Here is a 19,582-nt window from a genome sequence, read left to right as displayed (position 1 = left end):
AGGTTTCCTCCTTTTTTCTCCCATTAGAGTACTATCCAGGCCCAACCCTGTTTAGTGTCTGAGAACAGACGAACTTTAGGTACCACCTGTAAACCTTCTGACTTTTCCTAAACCAATTTTTACTGAGCCCTGCTGTGTCTCCATGAAGAGCTGCACCGGAATGAACAAGAGGGCAGCTCAAGGTCTACATTACAGTGGGAGAAGCAAACCTACAAGAAAAATGTCAGAAAGGCTAATCCTAGAGCCTTAAGCAGATGCACCACAGGGCATAGAGGACTACTCTAGAAGGGGATTGGGAAATCGAGGAGGTGACATCTAAGTCCCAAGTTATTCCATCACAAACCACACACTCACTTTGTCTTGATCATCTGGCCAACAGCATTTGCTGTGGAGTTCACCTGAGAAAGTCAGGGACCCCCATGGAAAGCAACATTCCATAAGAGAGTAAAAACTCAGCAGGGAGTGAGTTAAGTATTGGGAGTACACTCCAGAGTCCTTAACTCATAATGTGTTAGCCACTAAAAGAACTCTGCTTTCCCCACCCTCTCACTCTGTCTCATCTGCCTCAAAGCACATTAATTACACCTTCACCATGCATGACAAGAACATGCATCCACATAAAGGATAAAACTGTCAAGTCAGGGAAACAGCAAATTCCCAGGACCCTCAACTTGTTACTCCATGATGTGTGTGAATTCTTCCACTCCCCACCCATGTGTCTCTCAACAGTCACAGCTACTCAACCTCATCACAGGCAAAGATGTTCATGCAGGACTCAGCATCCATATGATATATGAGAAATGCGATATTTGGTTCCAGGATGTCGACTGACTACCCCTCCCTCAAAATTGAATTGTTCGTCCAGGAAAAAAACAAAACAAAACACCTTTTGAAATGTACCATTAACATTCCTAAACTCCAGCCCACCCCTACAACCTTTTAACGTGAATAAAACTAGCTCCGTGTTCTGAGAGCCAGCTGGACACTCTCTTGGCCAGTGCTGCTTCTCCCTTCTGCTGGAGCAAGACGTCCCAATAGTCTTGCTCCAGCCGCAGCTATGCCTTTATCAAAGTCTTCCAATATTCTGCTGGAGAGCACGAGAACCTGCCAAGCCAGTAACATACCCACGGGGGCACGAGTCTTGGCTCCACCTATGCCCGCCAGTCCATTTGCCACCCCTGTCCCTTACGGCAGGAAGCTTGCGTCCCTTTCCCCAAGAAGCAGCCCTTCAGCTACCTACAAGAACGTGGACAGGGGCTGGGGATGTGGCTCAGGCGGCAGCGCACTCGCCTGGCATGCGTGCGGCCCGGTTCGATCCTCAGCACCACATACAAAACAAAGATGTTGTGTCCGCCGAGAACTAAAAAATAAGTATTGAAAAAAATTCTCTCTCTCAAAAAAAAAAGAGACATAACTCATAAATCTTCACTTTAAAAAAAAAATAAAATTAACTTTAAAAAAAAAAAAAAAGAACGTGGACAGTTCCGAAAGTGGGATGGGGATTGGGGCACATCTCTAAGTATAAATGAGCAATAAATGAACATCTCGAACCTGTGAGATGGGGATAACAGCAGCACCCACTACAATGGGTCTTTGTGAACGTCGGGGTCATACATTTAAGGTACCAAAGCGCCCGACACATTACGCGCCCAGGAAGTGGCAAATGCTTCAGTAATGTGGACTACCCCTTGGGGGTCGGGTCTTCTCCCTGTGTCTCAATTTCTCCGTCAGTCTCTCAGGCCGCCGCGCTAAGTGCATTCGGTTTACCAACTCCCGAGCACCTCCACCCGAGCACACCCGCTGCCTCCGGCGTTTCACAGCCTCACAGACGCGGAACCTCCGGCAGGAGCAGCAGCGTTGACCGCCGCTGCCAACCTGCGCCGCAGGCGAGCTGTGAGCGAGCCGAGCCCCGCCCCTCCCCGCCCCGCCTCTCGCTGGCCCCGCCCCGCCCCCGGGTGGCCCAGCTCTGGGAGCCGGCCTGGCCCGCGTGCTCCTTTAAGGCAACTCGCCCGCGGAGGAGTGTGTTTCGCCCCCTCCGACCGCGCCGAGGTAGCTGCTTCACCTTTAAGGCGGCGCGGGGACTGCTGGGAAGGCCGGTGGGATGGAGGCAGCGGGATCGGCTCACGGCCACGGATCCCGGTGAAGCGGGGCGGGAGCCGGAGCCGGAACCGGAACCGGAGCCGGGCGGAGCCAGAGGCGCAGATCGGCGCGGGCCGATCGGTCCAGGAAACCCGGTCAGGCCCTAAAGGGGAGGGGCTGCGGACAGCCTAGGGGAGGGGTCGTGGGCCCGGCCTTCTGGAGGACCAGGCTAGCCGGCGGGGAGGGGGCGCGGTCCTGGGGGCTCGGGGGCGGGAGCTGGGCTTTTTCTAGGGAGGGTCTGTTGGGCGTCCCACCAGCCTATGGGAGGGGTCGTCGTGGGCGCAGCCTAGAGGCTCATTCCCGAAACCTGAGACCTGAGTTCTCTCTACGGGGAGGGTCTCCGTGGGAACGATCTGCCCTGGGGGAGGGGCTCCGCAGTTCGGGCTGCCTGTGGGGGAGGGGGCTATCCCTGGGGCTGGGGCCGGATCGCCCGGAGGGGCCGGGGCTCCCCGCACCCGGGTGAACCCCTACGATCCGCGTACGGCTCCCTGATCCGTGTCCTAATTGAAGGAGTTCCGGGAACGCCCCGAGACTGGGCGGCCTAAGCCAGCCAAGAGCTGGTGGTCTGAGTCGGAATCGGGGTCCAGCCTCACCGGCCGCACCGCATTGCGTCTGCCTGGCCAAGACAAGCCTGGCGCGCCCCCTATAGGCCGAGCGCGGGCACGGTGCAGGCGGCCTGCTGGGAGATCCGGACACCCCAAGGACCCAGGCGGCCCGGGACCGCCGGTGTTTACCAAATCTGGGGTGGACAGCGGTGTGGCCCTAGGCCCGGTGCCCGCCTGCCCGCCCCTCGCCATCACAGGCGGCGCGACCATGGCCACGATGGTGCTTCCGCGGGAGGAGAAGCTGAGCCAGGATGAGATCGTTCTGGGCACCAAGGCCGTCATCCAGGGATTAGAGACCCTACGTGGGGAGCATCGTGCTTTGCTCGCTCCCCTGGCCTCTCATGAGGCCAGCGAGGCCGAGCCAGGCTCTCAGGAACGCTGCCTCCTCCTTCGCCGCTCCTTGGAGGCCATAGAGCTGGGGCTTGGGGAGGCCCAGGTAGGTCATCTGGGATGCCGAGGTGGGAGGTCATGGAAGGGGTTGAGTTTTCTAGAGGAATCTCGGTAATGTAGGAACAGTATCTGAGCAGAGAACCACCTGGCCCCTTGAGCCCCATGCTAGGACTGCAATAAATATTTTTTAAAGATAAGAAGTGCACTTTGGAGACCCCAGCCTGCCCCTGGAGACCTTGAACACCCTCACTCCCACCCAGAGACAGGGTAGGAGAACAGAAAGGAGATCTTTAAGGAAATACTCCCCCCCCCATTCATTGTAACATGAATACTTTAAGTTATCTGATTTATTATATGCCAGGCAACAAGTCAGTGCCAGGGATACAGGGTTCAACAAGGCAGAACAAGATTCCTGCCCTAGTCTGGTAGAAAAAGAAAAACAGTTAATTGTAACAAATTGTGATAAATTTTCTAAAGAATAGAGAGCAAGATCTTGTGATAGCTTATAATCAGAGGTCTTATCTAATGGTCAGGTATAATTTCTCTGAGGAAAGGACATTTAAACCAAGACCCAAAGGAAGAAATGGACCAGCCTCCATAAATGGGAGTTGGGGGAGAAGTTGCATGCACAAAGGTCCTGAGGTAGGGAAGATCTTGTGAGGGAAGTAAGAGAACTGTGTGACTAGAGCTTCATGGGGAAGGAGAAAGGGAGAAGGCAGGAAACACTCATGGCCTTGTTAGTTTTTATTTTATTCTCAGGAAATCAGGAAGGACTTTAAGCAGGCAAGAAATATAGACTTAGGTTTTAAAAACTCCCCTTGCGATATGGAGAATAAACCTGGTATCAGAGATGGAAGCAGGTAGCATGTTGCTGGAAAGCCACTGCTCACATTCAAATGAGGGAGGGCACTTGGACTAAAGGGATGGCCATAAGGGTGGAGAGAACTAGCCCATTTCTAGATATTCTAGAGGTAGGTCCAGCAGGATGTGGGGATGAAATAAGGGAGTGGGGGCAGCAGAACTCAGATTTGTGTTAGAAGCAAGTTCAGGGACAAGACAGCCTGGGTGGGTCAGGAGTTCTCTTTTGTCCCTTGTAAATTGGGCTGTCAAGACCATTTGCAGACAGAGATGTCCAGAAGGCATTGAGACTCACAAGGACTTAGACTCTGGGAAAGCCCCACCCCTGTACTGGCAATTAAACCCAGGGTGCTTTAATACTGAGCTACATCCCAAGTGCTTAGTTATTTTTATTTTGAGACAGGGTCTTGCTAAGTTTTACCCAGGCTGGCCTTGAACTTGCAGTTCTCTTGCCTCAGCTCCCAAGTTGCTAGGATTACAGGTGTGTACACCATACCTGGCTCTGGAAAGGGTTTTGTTTCCCCCAGATCTTGACTAAGCCACTGCCTGGCTGTGTGAATCCTGGGCAGGTTGAATCATCTTGTTTTCTTGTCTTTAAAATAGAGATCATAGCCTCTGCTATATATACTTCCAGGTTGTTTAGGGAATTTTTTTAAAAGCTTGTGGTTGTGAAAACACCTTTCACTTAAACATTTGCTAACCTATTAGAAAGAGCAGGATCTCAGACTGCCTAACCTCTGCAAGGGCAACATATTCCTTTCCCAGTTGGCTGTCAGTTGCAGAGATGGCCACATGGGTCCCACTCCCCGTGGCTTGTAAGCCTCACACAGTTGGGGAACAGGAGAGCACAGCAAGGAGGCCACACGTGGAGGGAAAGTGTGACCAGGAAGAGGAAGACCATGAGATATTGAGAAAGGAGAGTGGAGCCCATGCCAGGGCCCCAAGGCAGGAAGAGCCTGGAAGCTCAGGAAGGGAATCAGAGGTTAGGGAGAGGGGGGAGGTGGAGCTGAGGCCTCTGGATTCCCTTACCTGCCTCTGTGCTTCCACAGACCCTCAGGGCTTGTGAGGGATCTTCAGCAGAAGTTGGGATGAGGCCTTTTCATCACTTGGCAGCCACTTGTCTGAGTTCTTTGGGCAAGTACTAGTCCTGGGGCAGGAAGCAGTAGTAGAGTGGCTGTGTTTTCAGAGGGTTAAGTACAATTCTCACTAGAGACAAAGGAGAGTCTAGCATCTCAGGGATCCCAGAGGTAGCACTGAGGGACCTCCTCCTGGGTTTGAGCTTTGGACTATGGGACTAGGGGAGAATCTTCCTTGAGTTGGGGGAAACTCTTGAGTCCCAAGGCCCTGCAGCTCCTCACAAGCAGAGCCAGGACTGGCTCTTCACAAGCCCAGGAGTCCCAGGGGGTGGCCTGGGCTCTGATGTGCATCTGGCTGACCACAGGTGATCCTGGCACTATCCAGCCACCTGGGTGCCGTGGAATCAGAAAAGCAGAAGCTTCGGGCTCAAGTGCGACGGCTGGTGCAGGAGAACCAGTGGCTGCGCGAGGAGCTGGCAGGGACGCAGCAGAAGCTGCAACGCAGTGAGCAGGCAGTGGCTCAGCTGGAGGAGGAAAAGCAACACCTGCTGTTCATGAGCCAGATTCGAAAGCTGGACGAGGACACCTCCCCCAATGTGAGTCCTAACCAGCGAGGAGACTCAGGCAGGTGAGGCAGCTGGGGACAACTGGCTGCCTGTGCCTCCCTCCCTGACACTTTGTCCCTTGTTCCTCCCCAGGAGGAGAAGGGGGATGTTCCCAAAGACTCTCTGGATGACTTGTTCCCCAACGAGGATGAGCAGAGCCCAGGTGCAGATGGGCAGTTGGCTCTGGGTTGGGGCAAGGAAGGGTTAGGCTGATTCCTGGGCCTTGGGACCCAGAAGTCACAGGAAATGGGGAGGGGTGGCAGCTATCTTCTTTCTTGCCTTTTTTCTCCCCTTTTTTTAATGACATCCCAGCACACTAGTGCTTTAAAGGCAGGTCTTCCCTGTTGCATCTTAATACCCTCTAAGTTCTGCCAGCAGCAGACATCACAGTTAAGAGCTCTGGAGCCACCGGGCCTGACTCCACCTACTCTCCACTAGCTCCTCTGAGGCCACTGGGAGAGTTCCTTTTCCTCTCACAGCCTGCTCTGAGGGTCAGAGGAGAGACAGGAAGGATAGTGCCCAGCAGGGCTGTGCTTGCCTCTCTCAGGATGTTGAGTACACAGTGAAGCCTAACTCTGCAGATGGAAGATTAAGTCTCAGAGGTTAGGGAACTTGCTCCAGGACATACAGCTTGAAATGTTGGAGCTAGGACCCTACCCATTTTCTCTGGGATGACTATTCTACATACGGGGAAACTGAGGCAGAGGTGAATGACTTGCCCAGGGCCACATGTTAGGTGGGCAAAATGCACAGCTGGCATGTGCCAGCCCAGCCCAGGGGCAGATGGCACATCTGACCTGCCCCTTGGCCCTGCAGCCCCTAGCCCTGGAGGAGGGGATGTGGCTGCTCAGCATGGAGGCTATGAAATACCAGCACGGCTCCGTACCCTGCACAACCTGGTGATCCAATACGCTGCTCAGGGCCGCTATGAGGTGGCTGTGCCACTCTGCAAGCAGGCGTTGGAGGACTTGGAGAAGACATCAGGCCATGACCACCCCGATGTGGCCACCATGCTCAACATCCTAGCACTGGTCTATAGGTGAGGGCCCTTTCTTGCCAGTCATCCGTGGGAGCACCTGCATCCTTCCTGACGACTCCAGCCCTGGGTCACTAACTCTCAATGCCTGCTGGGACCAGGACTTAGGCCTCAAGGGGCAGCTGAGAGAGAAGAAAGGCCTTCATGGAGTGGGGCTCTCAATCTAGTGGAGAAGAAAGATTTGGGCATAAGCAGGGAGTTGGTCCAGCTTAGGTACCCAGCCTTGGGTACGGACTCTATGAAAAATGAGTTGGCCCAAAACACAAGAGTGACACAAACCAGGGCACTGGGGACTAGACAGCAGGGTGCATTTGAAAGCTTGGGCCCCTGGTGAGTTGTGAGTGAATTGCCAAAGCCCCCAAGTGCCTAGAGGGCAGGGGCTGCCCAGGCTTCCCAATACTGAATCATAGTATCATGCCACACATCAGTGACTGCAGGGATCATGGGCCCCTGGGGACAGGCCTTGGCTGGAGGACAACCCTAAGCATTTCCTGCCTGCTCCCAGGGACCAGAACAAGTACAAGGAGGCTGCCCACCTGCTCAATGATGCCCTGGCCATTAGGGAGAAGACACTGGGGAAGGACCACCCAGCTGTGAGTGAAGGGCATGGGTTGTGGGGGGGGTTGTCCTCCACTTCCTGCAGATCCCCAAGTCCCTGCCAAGTGAGGCCCAGGGTCAGGTCCTTCCATGTTCTACCCCTGCAGGTGGCTGCAACACTGAACAACCTGGCAGTTCTGTATGGCAAGCGGGGCAAGTACAAAGAGGCTGAGCCACTGTGCAAGCGGGCCCTGGAGATCCGGGAAAAGGTGGGAGCCAGCAGGGTTAGAGCTGGGCAGGTAGGGAACTAGCCAGACACCCTTAGCCCAGCCACTGGCCCCTTCTCTTACCTCAGGTCCTGGGTAAGTTTCACCCAGATGTAGCCAAGCAGCTCAGCAATCTGGCCTTGCTGTGCCAGAACCAGGGCAAAGCAGAGGAGGTGGAATACTACTACCGGAGGGCGCTGGAGATCTATGCTACCCGCCTTGGGCCTGATGACCCCAATGTGGCCAAGACCAAGAACAACCTGGTACCTTGAGGCTGGAGTCTAAGCAGGAGAGATGGAGGGTTGGGGACAGGGAGGAAGAAGAGGGAAAGCCCAGCTCCCTTCACTCTGCTCATTCCCTGGGGCCCTGCCTCTCCAGGCTTCCTGTTACCTGAAACAGGGCAAATACCAGGATGCAGAGACTCTATACAAGGAGATCCTCACCCGTGCTCACGAGAAGGAGTTTGGCTCTGTCAATGGTGAGTCCATGTGCCTCTAGCTCATCTAGCACATGCATACTCAGCCATGAATGCCTCGGATACTACCTCTACTGGGCAAGTCCTTACACCTAAGGTCTGGGTGGTGGCCCAGCCTCACCTGTGGATGGTACCCATGGAGCACACCTACCAACTGGATAGCCATAGCTGTGCATATTTTGGCAAGCCCCATGCTCTTTGCTCAGTCTTCCCTTTCTCCACCAGGCAACTCCTACTCACCTTGAGGGTCTGGCCCAAGTGTACCCTCTTCTGAGAAATCACCTTCTGGCCCCCAGTGGTCAGCCATTCCCTGCTCCCAGATCCCTAGAAGCTGATCCATCTTTTAGGCCTACCACTTGTCTTGGGCTCTGGTCCTAGTTGTGTAAAGATCTGCCCTCTACGCTTGCTTTGCCCCAGTCACAAGCCTCTGCATGCAGGCCTGTGTCCTGCTCATTTCTGTCCAGAGGAGAGTCAGTGATGATTTTTGTTGTTGTTGTTGTTCATTTATTCAGCAAAGCAGAATCCTTGTTCTTCCTGGGTAGTCCTGTTCTCCCCAGACCCCAGTCCAACCCAATCCAATCCAGCAGGCTGGTGACAATCCCTTTTCTCCCCACAGGGGACAATAAGCCCATCTGGATGCATGCTGAGGAACGGGAGGAGAGCAAGGTAGCTCTGTGAGCAGGACTGGGGAAGGCCCAAGACTGGGATATTCGGAGGGGAGGGCCTTCGCCTACCTCCCCAACTGACTGAACTTTCCCCCAGGATAAACGCCGGGACAGCGCCCCCTATGGGGAGTATGGCAGCTGGTACAAAGCCTGTAAGGTTGACAGGTGAGGGCAGGAGTAGGCTGGGATTAGAGCAGATAGCAGAAAACTGCATCCAGGGTGAGGTGAGGCCCAGGCTCTACACTCTATCCTCTTACCCCTCCCCAGGACACACACCTTTCCTCTGCCAGCTCATCTTTCAAGTACTAGGTCACAGGCCACCTGTCCCAAGGAAGCTTCCTGCACCAAGACCTTTTGGTGTTGGTGGCAATATCCCATGAGGGCCTTGGGCCAGGTCCCCATTCCTGGGGTGATTCTCCCAAGAAGTGAGATACCAGTGGGCTAGAACAGGACTGGACAGATGGGAGAGGCTAGATTCTCAATGACTGGGTGGTTCTTCAGGGCTCAGTGTGGACTAGATGCCAGAAAGGCCCTGGGTCAGAGAAATATGGAGTTTGAAACTCTTTTGTTGTCTGTCCACAGCCCCACAGTCAACACCACCCTGCGCAGCTTGGGGGCCCTGTACCGGCGCCAGGGCAAGCTGGAAGCTGCGCACACCCTGGAGGACTGTGCCAGCCGCAGCCGCAAGCAGGTAGGGCTCCATGCAGATGGAGGGCAGATGGGGATCTAGGAGGCCCTGTATGTGTTCCAATCAGGGCCTTATGCTCCCTGCTCCTTTCTCAGGGCCTGGACCCTGCAAGCCAGACTAAAGTGGTAGAACTGCTGAAAGATGGCAGTGGTGGGCGGGGAGACCGCCGTGGCAGCAGAGATGTGGCTGGAAGTGCTGGGCCTCGGTCTGAGTCTGACCTCGAAGAGACTGGGCCTACAGCTGAGTGGAGTGGGGTGAGTGTGGGGACTGGGGTGGCCTGGGAGTCTGTGTAGCCAGTGTAGCCTAGAGACTGACCTGTCACTTACAGGATGGCAGCGGCTCATTGCGGCGCAGTGGTTCTTTTGGGAAGCTCCGGGATGCTCTGAGGCGCAGCAGTGAGATGCTGGTGAAGAAGCTGCAAGGGGGTGGCCCCCAGGAGACCCCTAACCCCAGGTGAACCCCCACCCAGGGTGAGCCTCTCCAGAACTACCCAACAACCCCAGATAAGCTCATGATCCAAATGCAGCACCACCACTACCAAATGTGCTTTCCCTCCCCCTTCCCAGCCCCAACCTGACTCCTCCCCGACCAATCCCACCATGGGCAAATCCCGGTCATCTTTTACCCTCAGAATGAAGCGGGCCAGTTCCCTCAACTTCCTCAACAAGAGCGTGGAAGAGCCAGTCCAGGTAGGGGCAGAGGGTCTTGGGCATTGGGCAGCTGAGGCCCAGGCCCCTGCCCTGGGTCCCAAGTCTGCAAGTGCTCCTGCCCAGCTTCTCCTGGAGCATGTCTCTTGATTAAGCAATGTTCTGTCCCTGTCCCAGGCCTGCTTTGGACTGGACAGCAGGGAGACAGATGAGAACACAGCCCCTGCCCTGGGGTGGACATGTACAGGGCCAGTGCCAACATAGTAACCGTGGAGTGACAGGAGTGTCAGACACTGGGGTGTGGCCTTGGGCCAGACCTGCCTCTCCCCAGCTGGGGGACACAGGCTGTGTCTGCTACAAAGGAATGGCTGGGTCAGGCCCTTGGGGCCTGGAAGCACAATCCCAGCAGCATAAGGCTGAGTCACCTACCCCTCTGCCCACAGCCTGGAGGTACAGGTCTCTCTGACAGCCGCACCCTCAGCTCCAGCTCCATGGACCTCTCCCGTCGAAGCTCCCTGGTGGGCTAATCCTGAAGGGGGAGCCAGTCATCAGAGCCTCCACCGGGCATAGCCCCTACCCCCTGCCCTGCGCATGGGCCTGCTGCTTGTCCTGCCTGTCTCTCCCAAGAACCCCCGTCTTTTCTGTTCAATCTCAGGGTAACCTCTCCCCTTGTCATCTCAGCCTGAGCCCTGGAGGCCGGGCCTGCCAGCTCCAGCTCTACCCTTATTTATTCCTTCCAGCAGGGGCCCCTCTTCCCTAGGATACAGGCCAGAGGGAAGGGCTGGCTGGAGTCTCCAAAATAACTCGGTGTCCTGCCCTCCCCAGATCCTGGACTGGAGAACACTAAGCACCTGCCCAACCTTCAGCACTCTTGCCCTCCATCCCGATCCCCGCCCCCACCGGCCGTTGCTTCTGTATATAGAGAAATAAGTTATTGGCCGCGCCCCACCCCTCAGTCCATGTACTCCCTGGGCTTCCCTTCGCCCGCCCTTCTCCAGTGGTACCGCCCAGGCCTTAATCACCTCCATTCCGCGCGGTGGTATCTCCCATGCTCCATGTTCTTAGGGGCGGCGCCTCCGCATAGGGTTTCCTGGACTTCCTCGCGCTTCTGGCCTCCGAGGGATACGTCCCATCGCGCCTTGCCCGGTGCCCCAGGACTGAGGGTCTGAACCCGAGCCCATCCTCCATCCGCCGGGCCCTGCCCCTCATCCCGGCCTTATGCACTGCCCCTCCTGCCAGGCCCAGACCAGGCACCGCCCGTTGAGCCATCCTGCCACGCCTCCTCCCGCGCCTGCAGCTTCTCGGGAGGGCCGGTGACAGCCCCTGGTGGCAGGAGGGACTTCCCCAGTTGAGGGATGAGGTGGTCGCTATTTTCAGATGTTGCTGTAGAAATAAAGACGGTTTGAATCTGTACTAAGCTTGTTTTAAAGGGGAGGTCCCTAGCATATCGGGGGCGGGGGGAGATGTCGCGTGGAGTGGAGTGTGTGTGTGTATGTGTGTTGTATCTGTCGCGTGCGTCCTGCGATGCGGGAGCCCAGATACTCTGCCCCTACCCCGGAACTGTGTGGGGGTGCCACGAGTGCGGGATTTCTAAAACATTTACCTCTGGGGTTCTTAAGAGCTCGAGCTTTGGTAAGTTTTGCACCTTAATACTGTTTGATCTTGAATCCGAGTTTTCGGGGACTCGATTTCCCATGTATGATAAGTGAGTTATGGGGCTGGGGATGTAGCTTAGGGGTAGAGTGCTTGCATAATCATGCACAAGACCCTGGGTTCTATCCCCAGCACCGCATGAAAGAAAGAAATGTGGGTGATGACCTCCTCCAGAGCCTCGGTAGGGCTGAAAGTGTACAGCACACGAAGAACCCTGGATAAATAAAATTTTACTGCTCCTGCTGCAACCACGCGCCTTCTCATTTAATGCTCACATCCAGCAAGTCAAAAGGGTGAGGATGGCTGCCTCCGTTAGACAAGTGAAAAGTGCAAAACTGAGGTGCACCAGTGAGTCGCCGCCGGGTTCGGAGCTAGGTCCTCCCGCCAGGTCCGTCCAGGAACTGAACCACGAGCCCCAGAAGTCAGTGCGCCGGCAGCGACGGGAGCGCTCGGCTGCTGTGTCTCTCGGAGTTAGGCCTGCGCAGCGGCGGCGAGTCGCACACTCTGGCAGACTACAAGTTCCGGGAAGCAGCGCGGCGCAACCCAAGTCGAAAAGGTTTGCGCCTGCGCGGCGCGGGCGGGGCCTCTGGGGCGGAGCGGCCACCATCTTGGAACGGGAGGCGGAGCAGAGCTGACTGGGAGCGACCGAGCGGGCCGCCGCCGCCGCCATGAACCCCGAATAGTGAGTGAGCCCCGCCCGCGCCGCCCGGGGCAGCCTCGATCCCGAGTACGGGGCTATAAGCTTACCGGGGTGTCTGGCCTGGGTCAGGACGGCGCAGCGCCCCTACATCCGGGTCCCTCTTCCGCTGACCCCCCCCACATCCGGGTCCTGCCCCTCCCCCCGTGGGCCCCAGGACCCCGGCTCCACACCCCGAGTCCTGGCACCCGCAGCCCAAGGGCGGTGGCCCTGAGGGGCAGCACCTGCAGCCGAGGGCACCGGTCCTACTAGGCCTTCTCGGTCAGGTGACTCCGCAGCTCCAGTCTCTCCAGGCCTCAGTTTCCCCACCTGCTGCTTGACTACAGTCCCGGTGGTTTGCAGCTTGTCAGAATAATCCCGGGGCCCTGGTTCAGACTTGGGCGCTTTAGGCCCGGCTGTGAATCCTTCTGCCCTTCGTTTTCTTCTGGAGTCGGGTTCCCCGGGCCGACCTGACGCGGGAGGCCCGGAGCGCCACTTGGCTCGCGTCCCCTTGAGGTCCTCCCCTCCGGAGCTGCCGCCTCGCCCTTGTCTGGGTCCCGCTGCTCTGTTGTTCCTGGTAGTCCGTCCTTTCCTGCCCTCTCACCTTTGCTTAGCCCTCCAGCGCCACCGTCACACCTTTTCCCTCCGTTGTCAAACTGTGGAGAAGTTTAGGGGAATGTGAGATTTGCTTTTCCCTTTGCAGTGGGATTCTGTAGTCCTTAGACTCCTCACTTCTTGGTCACCTCCCCCTGCGGGTGGGTGGACCACATCTCACGCCCTGCACTTCTAGTTTTCCCCAAGTATCAGTTATCTTCTTCCTCTTTTGCCACTTCCTTTTTCTCCTCCAGCTCCAGGCCTCAGATTTCCTTGGGGAAGGGTGAAGCTCTGAGCCGAATTAGGAGGGGGAACAGAGAAGGGAACCGGCAGGCCCTCAAAGAGACTGGAGTCTGACAGGCCTGGTTTCAAGTCTCAGAGTTGTCAGCTGTGTAACTTAGGGCAAGTCACTTCCCTTCTTTGACCTCTGGTTTCCCCATTAGTTTGGGAATAAGGACACTGACTTCCTTGGACTGTCAGGGATTTAACAAGAGATGCACTTGAAGTACTTTTCACAGAGCCAGTCACAGCTCAGTAAGTACTAAGTGCTGTTATCATTGCCACTTGTTGACCAACTCTTTTTGGTGACTTCACATCAGGCTCTTTACATTGCTTTTTCACTTATTTGGTTCTGGGATGGGCCTTAGTTTCCACTTCTGGGGACTCCCTGCCTAGATGGGTATACCACAGGGCACAGTGGGGGTTCCCTAAATAGCTCCTAGTGGACAGAACCACAGTTTGTCAGGAATCAGGGTAGGATGCCAGCTTTGTCACTGATTGCAATTCTTGACAAGTCATGTTCCTCTTTGTCTCAGTTTCCTTTTCCATAAAGTGGGACTTAGCAAGCTGAGGGTGCTATGTATGGGTTAGATTATTTTGGGGCGGGGGGTGTTTGAATTCTAATAACTGGTGAGCATTATAGTGCACCATATCAAGACATGCTTTATGGTGTGGGGGGAATGCTATAATAGTGACTTCAGGATGATGGCAGCTGGGTTTCCTGCCTTCCTTCACACCTTCCTGTCTTTTTTCTCCAGTGACTACCTGTTTAAGCTACTTTTGATTGGTGACTCGGGCGTGGGCAAGTCATGCCTGCTCCTGCGGTTTGCTGTGAGTAAGAAGCCTCCCATACCATCTATCTGGGGTCCTGGCTGAGGACTGGGGCAAGGAGAAACAAGGGAACTAAGGATGAGGTTGCAGCATCTGCTAGCAGTGCAGCGCATCTGACTGAACAAGGGCACATGGTTGGCAAGTTGGGGTGCTCAGAACAGGAGTTTGGCAGCTAGGAGCCCAGCCAGGACAGAGAGCTGGAGGGACAATTTCCATATAGGAAAAGGCCCATTCACCAAGGCCTTTTCACTGGCCCCAACCTTCCAGGATGACACATACACAGAGAGCTACATCAGCACCATTGGAGTGGACTTCAAGATCCGAACCATTGAGCTGGATGGCAAAACCATCAAACTTCAGATTGTGAGTGTGGTTCCTCCCCGGTCCCTGGGACAGAGGCATGTGTCTTAGAAGGGGAGGACTCAGACTGACCAGCCCCTCTCCCTACTATGTCGTAGTGGGACACGGCCGGTCAGGAACGATTCCGGACCATCACTTCCAGCTACTATCGGGGGGCTCATGGCATCATCGTGGTGTATGACGTCACTGACCAGGTACTCCCAGACTTACCCTCCCCAGCTTTGCCTCCTTGGGTTTAAGATTTTGACTCTTGTTTTTTATTCTTCTGTCTTCTCTTTGCTGATGCTCCCCAGAAAGGGGAAGCATTTATATTCAAACTTATTTCACAAGGAGTGGAGTGGCCACAAAAATGATCCTCTCACATCCCTGCTGCAGGGTCTTTGCAGAACCAGGCCTCACACTTCCTCCCACCACCTCATTCTAGACCTTCCAGTCACCTATTTTGTGGGGGTTTAGTCAGCTGATTGGCCACTGTGCTGGGCCCATGGCTTCCTATGTGAAGAACAATTGAAGGGGGAACAATTGAAGGGCCTTAGATAAGTAAGCGAGGGAGCTCTAAGCTTAGGGCCCAGAGGTCCAGGAACTCTGTGTCTAATATAGTGACATGTCACTAGCAGTAGAGGTGGATGGCAGCAGGCAGAATTAAGCCTACAATGTCTTTTACTTTACAGAATCGATCACAGCCTTAGAGTTGCTTTTTTTTTTTTTTTGATAAGGGAGGGGTCTTGCTCTGTTATCCAGGCTGTGACCTCCTAGGCTCAAGTGATCCTCCTGCCTCAGCCTTCTGAGTAGCTGGAACTATAGACTATAGTGTGCCACTGTCTGGCTTCATATTGCCTTTTAATGCTAGTAAGAGATCTATGTCATGTTCCCATCTTACAAATGAGGACCTGGGTTCAGGATGGTGAGGTATCTCGCTTAGGGCCCTGCAGCTAGTACAGTGGCAGAGGCAGAAAGCCTGGTCTCTGGATCCCACCTGCTTTTTTTTTTCCTACCAAACCTTGTTGTTTAATAGGGGCCAGGCCCTGGAGACATGAGAGTTTACATCAGCGCCGAGCTGAGAGAGTCCCTGCTCTGAGGAGCAGTAGGGCTTTTCTGCTCACCGAGGATTCATGCCACTTATTGTGGACAACAAGCTGGGGGGTAAGCTAGATGGACCTAGGCCCTCCTGACTGACTGCCAAATGCAGTGACCTTGTTTCACTTCTCACCCTGATTGACCTCCTGTGACTTTTAACTCCATTCTCTTCTCTCTTCTTGGAAAGTGGACTATCGATAGTGCTCCACCTTCTGCTTTACACACACTCATATCACTGAATTCCACCTCAAGCCCCTTCAGTGTTTTTTATGGTTTATTCTGTATTGTCCCCCAATTCCATATTTTCTGCTTTCTGACTCTGGCCCTGGCTTCCTCCTTACTATCCTACATGGTTCTGGCCAGTTCTTTGATTTGGCTTCTGTCTTGTCTTCTGTGATGTCTATTCAGCTTTCACTGTAGATACCCTCCTTTGTGTCTGTGCTTCTGTTGGCACTTGGTGTCTGTGTTAATTCAAATCTCACTATTTTACCTAGTTAACTTAAGGGTGCAGTCTGTGTTTCCATATGAGGAAACTCACTTGGAGAGGTGTTAAGTAACTTGCCCCTGATCTCCCAGTCAGGAAGGGCAAAGCCAAGGTTGACACCCAGGGTTCCTAGCTTTAAGCATAACCTTTCCTGCCCTTGATACCTCTCCTCAGCCTCAGATATTTGCAGAACTCAGATGTCCAATATTGGCCTCATCTTCTCTCCCCAAATCCTCTCCTGCATCTTTATCTTTGTAACAGAATCCCTGTCAGAAAACTCTTCCCTCCCCCATCCAGTGTGTCTCAAGGCCCCTTTATTCTCTCACCATTATGTCTTTCAAATTTGTCCCCTCATAATAATAGCAGTGATGAGGATAATAGCCTTACTTGCTAATTAAGCACTTGTTATGAGACAGGCTTGTATTCATTCTTTCATGCAAACAACAGCCTTGCCGGGAGGTACTATTTATTCAAAAAAAGAAACTGAGGCTCACAGAGGTCACGTGATATACCTAAAGTCACACAGTAAATGTCTAAGCCAGGGCTTCACCCAGGATGACCTGATGCTAGGCCTATGTGCTCCCCCACTGCACTCCACATCTTTTCCGAATTATAGCAACTACCTTCCAGTTGGTCTCTGTCTTCTTGCTGATTCTCTGGCCTCCACATCCTGTCTGGTCCATTTTCCCAGAACAGGTTTGATCCTGCGGCTTCTGCGAGAGACCCCCCACTGGCTCCTGGTGTTCCCAGTCTTATCCAGGCTAACACCCTTTGAGCTCTGGCCTGCCTGCTCCTCTCCTCCCCAACTCAGGGCTGTGTCCTGGTAACATCCCACTTCTCCTTGCTCCCTAAAGACACCATGCCTTCCTGGTCTGTGACCTGGCACATGCTGTCTCCATAGCTGGCACCTTTCCTGCAGAAGGCCATTTGGTACCTACAGGCTGAAGTCAAGAGACAATCCTGGGGCTCCCCAGCACCTGCCTTCCATTCCTATCTTGCCATTGTGTATGTCCTGTTCTGTTCCTCCATTGTCCTCTGAATGCCTTAGGGAAGGCCCAGGGATGAGTTCTGTCTTTGTCCCCTAAGAAGAGAAGCAGCTCTAGCTTGAACACTTAGCCTAGAAGTTCTGCCCTTTGACTTGGTGGGTCTCAAGCTGCTCGGAGAGTCTAAGGCCCAGTGATGAGGATCTTGGTGCAGAAATAGGAAAAGTGTTCAGCTCTGCACCCTCAAAAGGCTCCCCTTTAAAGACCTCCACCTCCCACTAGGCTCCAAGCCCATAAGGGTTTTTAAGAGATATCTACCTGTCTCACTCTGACCTGCCTCTGTCCTGCTGCCATTGGCTCCCACATATGGTTAGGCCTGGAAGTGGCTCAGAGAGAGCTGCTGGAGGCACAGTCAGATGGCAGGCAACGTGGCTGTGCTGGGCCTGGATTTTGGGGTCCCAGATGGAGAACAGCAGGAGAGGGGGCTTCTTTCTGGATCCTTGAGCCCACAGCTCCCATCTCTCCCTGAAAGGATTCTTGTTTACAGGCCTGGAGAGGGGTGGGAGTTGGGAGATCAATAACTTTGGACCCTGGGCCCTCTAGGAATCCTATGCCAACGTGAAGCAGTGGCTGCAGGAGATTGACCGCTATGCCAGTGAGAATGTCAATAAACTCCTCGTGGGCAACAAGAGTGACCTCACCACCAAAAAGGTGGTGGACAACACCACAGCTAAGGTGAGCAGGCCCAGGCCAGGCCATCCAGGGGTTTGGGGCCTTCTGCCTCTCACCCTTCTCTCCCCTCCTCCTCTCTTCTCTCCCCTCGTCAGGAGTTTGCAGACTCCCTGGGCATCCCCTTCCTGGAGACAAGTGCCAAGAATGCCACCAATGTGGAGCAGGCATTCATGACCATGGCTGCTGAGATCAAAAAGCGGATGGGGCCAGGCGCAGCCTCGGGGGGCGAACGGCCCAACCTCAAGATTGACAGCACCCCTGTGAAGCCAGCTGGTGGTGGCTGTTGCTAGGAGGGGCACTTGGGGTAGAACAGGAAGGGGCACCTTCTCCAGATGATGCCCCTGGAGGGAGCAAGAGGTGCCTCCCTCTGCCTCTCCAGGGGCACTTGAGTCTGTGGCTTTGGGGTGTCCTGGGCTCCCCACCTCCCTCTGGTCCATCTGCCTGCTGCCCTGACCCCAGTTCTGTCAGGGCCCCCAAGGGAGTTCATGCAGGACCTGTGACTTGGGTGGGGGTGGGGGGCTGCTCTGCTGCTGCCTCTAGGTACCTTGAAAAGATGCCCCACCATGCACCTTCCTTTGGAACAAAGGCTCTGTCTCCCTACCCCCATGTATGCTGCACTGGGTTTCTCTTCTCTTCCTTCTCTCCCACCTTCCCAAGAGCTGAGGGCTTCCCTGGCCTTTGCTGCCCATGGCTACAGTCAGTGCCTGAGGCCAGCAGTGTGGCCAGGGGATCCAGGACCTGGGATCCAGAGCCCTGGGCCGGAACTCAGGATGGGCATGGGGGTCACAGGGGCCCAGCAGCCCACTCTTTCCCTGCCTCCCTTCACCCCTCCCACACTCACAGCTCCAGCCGTCCAGCTGCAGTGGGGATAGAGTACGGCTTGGGCAGGTGGGTGGGCCGCTGCACTGGGCCTGTGTCTTGAGCCCATAGGGAGCCTGCTCCTGCCTCCCCCTGCCCTGCCAGAGGCAGGCCTATGCGCTGCCTGCCCACCGTGCCCCTTTGTCCCTGTGGCAGGCGGAGGCGGAAGGCCCACCGTGCCAGAGGCCAGGCACCAGCCTTAACCCTCACTCTGCCAGCACCTTTTCCCTATCCCTGAGGCAGCACATCAGGCTTATTCTCCCATCCCTCAGAGCCTAAGAGGGCAGAACCTCATCTTGTGTTGCTACTTCTCTGGGAAATATGGGTGCAACCCAGGGTTGGGGGTCTCTCTGTTCACCCCTTCCAAACCCAGGATCCTGACCCCCTTGCCCTCTGGCACAGCTTCTTCCTGCAGAAAACAAATCTGGTCTCTACCTAAGAAGCCATGTCCCTTGTGCTGTCTCTTGCCTGTCCCACCCAAACTGTGCCCTGCCATCCCCTCCTCTTCAGCTTGTATTTAAATCCCTGAGCTGCCCCTTGGGTGGGGAGGCCTACTCCCAGGTTCCCCTCTGGTATTATGTCAGGCATTTTGCAAGGAAAAGCCACTTGGGGAAAGATGGAAAAGGACAAAAAAAAAAAAAAAAAACAATAAATCTCACTGGCCCTCGGGTGAGCTGAGGGTTTTTGCAAGGAAGTTGTGGTGGCTGTGTGTGGTCTGTCGTGGGAGACTGCCTCGGGATGGGATGTGGAACTGCATCTCGGTGTGGTGAGGTACACAGGGGTCTTAGCTTGAACTCTCTGTCCAGGGTTACTGGCAAAAGACCTTGACCCACATACTGGGGCCAGGAAAGCTGCCTGCTTTTGCTGCTGTGGGCTGTCCCCAAGGGCCCAGCACGATTCTGGGAGGCAGGCAGGCGGCATCAGCAAATACCTTTAGCCACCGACAACACCACACGGGGTTTTTGTCTCAAACATGGAGTTGGGCAGAGCCAGGGTCAGGGGTCCTCAGTATACTCTACAGACATACCCCGTCGCACCTGACTCGCACCAGGTTCAGCCCCCTCTCTG

General features: G+C 54.9%; 2 protein-coding genes across 3 annotated transcripts; both read left to right on the top strand.

Annotated features, from left to right (window-relative positions):
- The first annotated feature begins 1,967 nt into the window (after window positions 1–1,967).
- Klc2 (kinesin light chain 2) lies at window positions 1,968–11,394 on the top strand. Of its 2 annotated transcripts, XM_027944408.3 has the most exons (16): window positions 1,968–2,234; window positions 2,892–3,180; window positions 5,434–5,664; window positions 5,767–5,836; window positions 6,490–6,712; window positions 7,215–7,302; window positions 7,414–7,515; window positions 7,602–7,775; window positions 7,891–7,990; window positions 8,604–8,653; window positions 8,750–8,817; window positions 9,235–9,343; window positions 9,436–9,594; window positions 9,669–9,793; window positions 9,972–10,029; window positions 10,431–11,394. In XM_027944408.3, the coding sequence occupies exons 2-16, from the start codon at window positions 2,953–2,955 to the stop codon at window positions 10,512–10,514; spliced, it is 1,869 nt and encodes a 622-aa protein (XP_027800209.1). In that variant the 5' UTR covers window positions 1,968–2,234; window positions 2,892–2,952; the 3' UTR covers window positions 10,515–11,394. The 2 variants fall into 2 exon arrangements, with proteins under 2 accessions (XP_027800209.1, XP_071472137.1); XM_071616036.1 differs by lacking the exon at window positions 9,972–10,029.
- Window positions 11,395–12,212: 818 nt separating this feature from the next.
- On the top strand, window positions 12,213–19,208 carry Rab1b (RAB1B, member RAS oncogene family). Its single transcript, XM_027944151.3, has 6 exons — window positions 12,213–12,322; window positions 13,948–14,020; window positions 14,288–14,383; window positions 14,479–14,574; window positions 17,528–17,659; window positions 17,752–19,208. Exons 1-6 carry the CDS (start codon window positions 12,309–12,311, stop codon window positions 17,944–17,946), a joined length of 606 nt encoding a protein of 201 aa, XP_027799952.1. The 5' UTR covers window positions 12,213–12,308; the 3' UTR covers window positions 17,947–19,208.
- The last annotated feature ends 374 nt before the right edge of the window (window positions 19,209–19,582 follow it).

This window comes from Marmota flaviventris, chromosome 9 (assembly GCF_047511675.1).
Source record: "Marmota flaviventris isolate mMarFla1 chromosome 9, mMarFla1.hap1, whole genome shotgun sequence".
NCBI classification, from domain to species: domain Eukaryota; kingdom Metazoa; phylum Chordata; class Mammalia; order Rodentia; family Sciuridae; genus Marmota; species Marmota flaviventris.
This window is presented reverse-complemented; position numbering and strand designations above follow the sequence as displayed.